Source organism: Doryrhamphus excisus, linkage group LG12 (assembly GCF_037039965.1).
Source record: "Doryrhamphus excisus strain RoL-2023G ecotype Guam linkage group LG12, RoL_Dexc_Guam_v1.1, whole genome shotgun sequence".
In the NCBI taxonomy this organism is placed as follows: domain Eukaryota; kingdom Metazoa; phylum Chordata; class Actinopteri; order Syngnathiformes; family Syngnathidae; genus Doryrhamphus; species Doryrhamphus excisus.
Window position 1 is genome coordinate 3301357 of NC_136368.1, and position 6641 is coordinate 3307997.

At 40.4% G+C, this 6641-nt stretch overlaps 1 protein-coding gene across 1 annotated transcript; it reads left to right on the plus strand.

Moving 5' to 3' along the window:
- The first annotated feature begins 1735 nt into the window (after nt 1-1735).
- On the plus strand, nt 1736-6403 carry cybrd1 (cytochrome b reductase 1). The gene is made up of 4 exons (XM_058081122.2): nt 1736-2259; nt 4221-4429; nt 5463-5617; nt 5699-6403. Exons 1-4 carry the CDS (start codon nt 2064-2066, stop codon nt 5958-5960), a joined length of 822 nt encoding a protein of 273 aa, XP_057937105.2. The 5' UTR covers nt 1736-2063; the 3' UTR covers nt 5961-6403.
- Nucleotides 6404-6641: the final 238 nt, after the last annotated feature.

Genomic DNA, 6641 nt, shown 5'->3' on the forward strand with positions numbered 1-6641 from the left:
TAGAGCTGGGGTGTCCAGGCATTCTCAAAAAAACACCAAAAATGGAAAAAAAATCAAATGTAGTTTTACAAAAATTGAGTCGAAATATTCAGAGACAAATGTTGTTCTAACAAGAATAAATCAGAAATCCACGAGAATTTGACGTCATAAAAAATAACTACAGATGTCCGCTAAATATCGATGCCGATAATTATCGTCCCGATATCACCATAAAAATGTGATATCAGTTGATACCGGTATCGCAATCATTAAAACCGATATTAAAAAAAACTGTATATAACACATGTTCATTCCACCACAGAAGATATGTCATGATACGTATATTGGTATCGGAAATTGAGAGATGGACAATATCAGCTCGGACATCCCGAAAATGAATGTCATTTTAGTAGCATAAAGTTAAAACACTGAAGAAAAAAACATTAAAAAAGTTATATTACCAGAAATTAAATAAAATTTTATTTTTCTGTGTCTTTTTAACACACTCTGTCAGATATTATGTAAAACAAACAACAAAAAAAGTTGGTGTTTTGGGGGAAATGAAGTTATAAAGTTATGAGAATAACTTATAACAAATATTATAATACAGTGATTTCTTGACCATGTTGTCATCTAAATATATTCATGCATTTCATTTTTATATTTTCACCCTTTCCTTTTACACTGTAATGTTTTTCATTGTCTGCATCCTACTGTTGTTGCAAATTAGCACATGTGCATCTGCTTTGTCCAATGGAATTGGGGTGTCCACATCAGATAAACAATAAGAAGTCAAAATGATGACAACCAGGTAGTCGAAACATAAACAACAGAAATGGGGGCGGGGAAATGCAGCAATTTTATGTAAATAAAGTCTAATTATTCAGATTAAAAAGTCATATTTCAAATAGGAAAAATGTCCCATTTTTTTATGCCTTCCAAAACGCATAAAGCAAAGAGTGGAAATATTATTGAAAATGAAATATAATCCTATAAGGGGCGGCACGGTGGTTTAGTGGTTAGCGCGCAGACCTCACAGCTAGGAGACCAGGGTTCAATTCCACCCTCGACCATGTCTGTGTGGAGTTTGCATGTTCTCCCCGTGCATGCGTGGGTTTTCTCCGGGTACTCCGGTTTCCTCCCACATTCCAAAAAACATGCTAGGTTAATTGGCAACTCCAAATTGTCCATAGGTATGAATGTGAGTGTGAATGGTTGTTTGTCTATATGTGCCCTGTGATTGGCTGGCCAGTCCAGGGTGTACCCACCTCTCGCCTGAAGACAGCTGGGATAGGCTCCAGCACCCTCCGCGACACTCGTGAGGATAAGCGGCAGAAAATGAATGAATGAATGAACATTATTAGAGCCCTCTTGACAGGAAATAACACCCCTATAGTCACTTTTACACTCGTATTACCCATTATAGTGAACATTCATTCATTCATTAATTTTTACCGCTTTTCCTCACAAGGGTCGGGGGTGCTGGAGCCTATCCCAGCTGTCTTTGGGCAAGATGAATGAATGAATGAAATAGTTATAATCCTATAAGAAACAAAATAAAATTGTAATTTTTTTAAACATAGGAAAAATATAATAAATATAAGGAAAATATAGCATAACGCTCACTTTTCACTTTCACAGCATTTATGACTTGGCTTTCTGGAACTGCCAGCTTTGCATAAAAGTACATAAAAGTTGACAAAGGCTGGGGGGGTGGCCTGGCGAGTTGTCACGTGGGTTGGAGCCCTGCAAGACAAGGATGCAGGGCCAAATAAGTTTCAAGATTACCAAAGCGGATTTTGTGTAATGAAGGATGTCATAAAATGTAGGAAACTAAATCGTAAATGATATAATACACGCCACAGGACACACGAACAGTACATAATCCAGTCTTGTGTAACCAGCAAAGTTACAAAACTCCCTTCTTTCCTTCCCTCCTTCCCTCCTTCCTTCCCTCCAAACATTTACACAGCGGCGCGTCACGTGACCCCAAGAAGTCCGTCCTCACCAGAAACTCTTCATCATCTTCATCCTCCCCCAGCGTGGCCTGCATCTGACAGCCCAGACAGGCAGGCAGACCGACGATGGCCGCCGTGGAGAACTACAAGCTCTTTCTAACCACTCTGTTTTTCGCCGGGGTGCTGGGAATCATCTCCATCATCTTCGTGCTGAGATGGGTTCTGCACTTTAGAGAGGGTCTGGCTTGGGACGGAGGTTCGGCGGAATTTAACTGGCACCCGGTTCTGATCGTCTGCGGGTTTATTGTCCTGCAGGGTCTGGGTGAGTTGACTTTTTCTCAAGTGTTTGTGTTGCCAGTGGTTGCACAACAAGCATGCATGCAGTGTGGGGGTGAAAATGGGGCGTGGCGATAAACACCAGTTTCATAAAAACTACGAATCTAGTGCTGCTGTGTTTTGCAACGTTTTTGCACAGATGAGACGTCAAAGTTAGCGGAAGTCCACTGTACGTCTCAGCAGTCCTTGTGTGAGTCAGTGTAGAATGGAATATGTTCACAAAATACCTGTCAATACACCTGTTTTCACCGGAAAACTATTGTTTTGCCCTTCTTCCTTGTCTTAACATCCTGTAATCAGTCCTTCAAAATAAAATAAGGCATTTGGGTAAGACAGCAGGTGGCAGGTAGAGTGGCTGCAGGGTAATTCTCACATGAACGCTTCATTCCAACTCTTCAAACGAGTCGTTCAAAACTTGCTACCTGCTGACTCCATCGGCACTCACGGGTATTTATGTCTACTAAATGAATACTTGAGTGACTCAACAAAGATTTGGTTTTCATTGACTCACGGGTACTCGATGAAGACTCGAGTTTACTGACTCAAGGGTACTCAAAGACAAACTGAAATTCGCAGGCATTCAGGGATTTGAGCTTCACTGACTCATCGGTACTCAAAGCCTCAAATTTCACTGACTCACAGCTGCTCGACGAATACTCGAGTTTCGCAGACTCACGGGTACTCACTGAAGACTTGAGTTTCACTGACTCACTGGTACTGGACAGAGACTCGAGTTTCCCTGACTCAATGAAGGCTCAAGTTTCACTGACTCAAATATTGAAGTCGTACTGACTAATGGGTACTTGGCGAAGACCTGAGATTTTACTGACTCATTGGTGTCCGAGTTTCACTGACTTAGATCGCAGAAGACTCAACTTTTATTGACTCACGGGTACTTAATGAAGACACGAGTTTCACTGACGAAGGAATCATTTTACTGACTCATTGGTGTCCGACAAGGCCTCGAGTTGCAGCAACTGACTCACGTGTACTCAAAAAAATCTCAGATTTCACGGGTCTCTGACGAATCATTGAGTTTCACCGATTCATGGTTACTCTATGAAGCCTTGAGGTTCAATGACTCACGTGTATTCAAAGAAGACTCGAGTTTCATTAACTCAGAGGTACTTGATTTTCACGGACTCACTGACACTCGACGAAGACTCCCGGGTACACACAGAAGCCTCGAGTTTCACTGACTTACAGGTAATCGCAGAAGACTCAACTTTTATTGACTCACAGGTACTTAATGAAGACACAAGTTTCACTGACGAAGGAATCATTTTACTGATTCATTGGTGTCCGACAAGGCCTCGAGTTGCAGCAACTGACTCACGTGTACTCAAAAAAATCTCAGATTTCATTGACTCACGGGTGTCTGACGAATCATTGAGTTTCACCGATTCACGGTTACTCTATGAAGCCTTGAGTTTCAATGACTCACGTGTATTCAAAGAAGACTCGAGTTTCATTAACTCAGAGGTACTTGATTTTCACGGACTCACTGACACTCGACAAAGACTCCCAGGTACACCCAGAAACCTCGAGTTTCACTGACTTACTGGTAATCGCAGAAGAGTCAACTTTTATCGACTCACGGGTACTTAATGAAGACACGAGTTTCACTGACGAAGGAATCATTGAAAACTGCATGTCACTGTGAGATTGTTTCCCCCTGTTTTGCTCATCTACTGCATAATCATGGCTGCAGGCTCCAGCCGCACTAATAAACAGGTCGTGCTTCCAAGTGTCAATCATAAGCAAACACCATTAGTCAGCTTTTTTATTAGTTGCTAATAAGTTGTACAGGTGCGTTTCATGCACACAATGGATCCACTTTTCAAAGAGGAGGAATGTGTTTGATGTGTTTTTATGAAGTGGATTATATTTAGATATGATATGGGTCATATCATAAGACTGATGACTGATGACTCTTCTCTATTTCAGCCATCATCGTGTACAGACTCCCATGGAGCTGGCGGTGCAGCAAACTGACAATGAAGTTCATCCACGCAGGCTTGAACTTGGTGGCCTTTGTTTTCGCTGTTGTGTCCATGGTGGCGGTTTTTGATTACCACAATACCGCCAAGATCCCCAACATGTACAGCCTGCACAGCTGGTTGGGTCTGGCAGCTGTCATACTCTATGCTTTGCAGGTAAATGCATTCCAGTGCGTTATTTTTTTTCAATTGAAATAGTAATGTTTCTGTGCATTATAACAAAAGTGAGTACAGTAGATTCCTTGTTATGTAAAAAAATGAGCGAGCAAGTAATTAAGACGCTCACACTGCACCACGCATGGATTACATAAGTATTTGAATAAACACTAACACACCAACATGCAGTAATCCATCGTTTATTGCAATAATAGGCTCCTAACTGGGCTGTGTTAAGTTAATTTTTGAAGTAATTTTAATTTTTAAAGTAGAATTCCTTTTAGAAATCGTACTTTGAACATAGAAAACCTGTTTTACAACCTTCTAATTATTTTTCTTTTACATTATTAAAGTCCTCTTGACATGGTGTAACACCCCTATAGTCACCTTTACATGCCCATTACCTATTAGTAGCCTTAATAAGAGAAAATAAGACATAATTAAGTTACAATACAGACTCATAAATTGTTCCTTTCTTTATTTTGTGCAGTGGTTATTGTCTCATCAATAACTGAGAGAACTAACATTATCGCAAGGTCTTTGAATGCGTCTTCTGAATGCCTTATATTTGTGTTTTACTTTATTTAACCATTGTTATGCTTGAAAATGCTTCATTTAGGCAAAAACATCTTTTGAAATAAGCAGATTTTTTTAACAATAGTGGGCCGTACTCAACCACAAAAGTGGTGTGGGATTACTGTACATGCGAAACAATACTTATAATAACCCACGGGACATGCTGGGTAACTAACTTGCTGTTGGAGGTGTGCACATGGGCTTCTCGGCATGCCTTGTGGGTTATAAATTAGTATACAGGACATGCAGCAGCAAAAATAAACTTCATATAAATGTAAATAAATTTTTCTATGTACACAAAAGGCATCTCTCTTCATCAAATATTGTTTTAGTGAGCATTCATAATTCATAAATAATCCATCTCATAGGTGTGGCTTTGCTTAAAAGGCTGTGGTCTTTAAGTCGATGATAAATGTGTTTTTATGTTGATGATTTTGTTTGTGGATGTTTCTTTCAGCTTGTTTTAGGGGTTGCCATGTACTTGATACCTGTGACACCTGTATCCTGGAAGGCGGCCTTCATGCCCGTGCACGTTTACAGTGGTCTACTGCTATTTGCATCCATTATAGCAGTGGCACTGATGGGCATCACTGAAAAACTCATATTTGCGCTGTAAGTCAGGAAAAGAAAGAAACAAGTAATGCCTTTTGTACAGTGAAGACGCCATTCATGTACTGCAATCTTCTCACGTAGGCGAAACCCGGCGTATAATCAGTCTCCTCCAGAGGCGATATTTGTGAACGTTCTGGGTTTCCTTCTGGTCGTTTTCGGAGCTCTGATCCTGTGGATTGCCACTCGATCGTCTTGGAAACGGCCCAACGAGCAGAGCTTGCATAGCTTGCATTCCGACGGGGTCGGTGAGGAGAGCACAAAAGTGGGTCCGGCTCTGTCTCAGCTCTCGGAGGAAAACGATGCCGAAGCCACGGGGGAGCTCCGCAGGAGGAGTAATCATTAGATGATTCTTTGTAAACAAGTGACTTGGTTTGTCAGAAGGCTGTATTGGTCAAAGACAGTGCAGTTTTTATATATACAATTCATATACAGTGTATTGTATACGTAAGCATGGTGTACTTGCTACGCTTCTCTTTGTAGAATACAAGAAATACTTCATGCTGTTTATTGTATGTTGTTTTCCACATGGAAGACTATAACTATTCTCTATGAAATGTATATTTGGTTAATATTTTCTTTGTTTTTGTACGTTTTGCTTTTCATCTGACCTTTTGGAAAAGAATTTCAGTAATCCCTTGCCATGTAATTTTGCAAAAATATAGCATATTTATTAATAGGGGTGTCACAAGAGACACTTAATTCACGGGACTAGAGGACACACAAGATTGAGTGGACAAGACGACACAAGATTGTAACATTACTTTTAAGAAAATTGCAATGAAAATTATATATCTACTAATTGAATTTCTACTACATTACACTCTTCTGCACACTGTGTGTATGCTCGCGGCCCCGCCTCCACCCTCCGAGACAAAGTGACTGCATGACTGATAAAAGATCTGACTTTGTTCATGCTGTTGTTCTACCAATGCAATGCAACCAATGCAGAGAAAGAACTCTCTTCCTGCCCGTTTGCGAGTTCGTTTTCATTTATTGGGATTAATTCTTTTTTTTTTTTTATCAT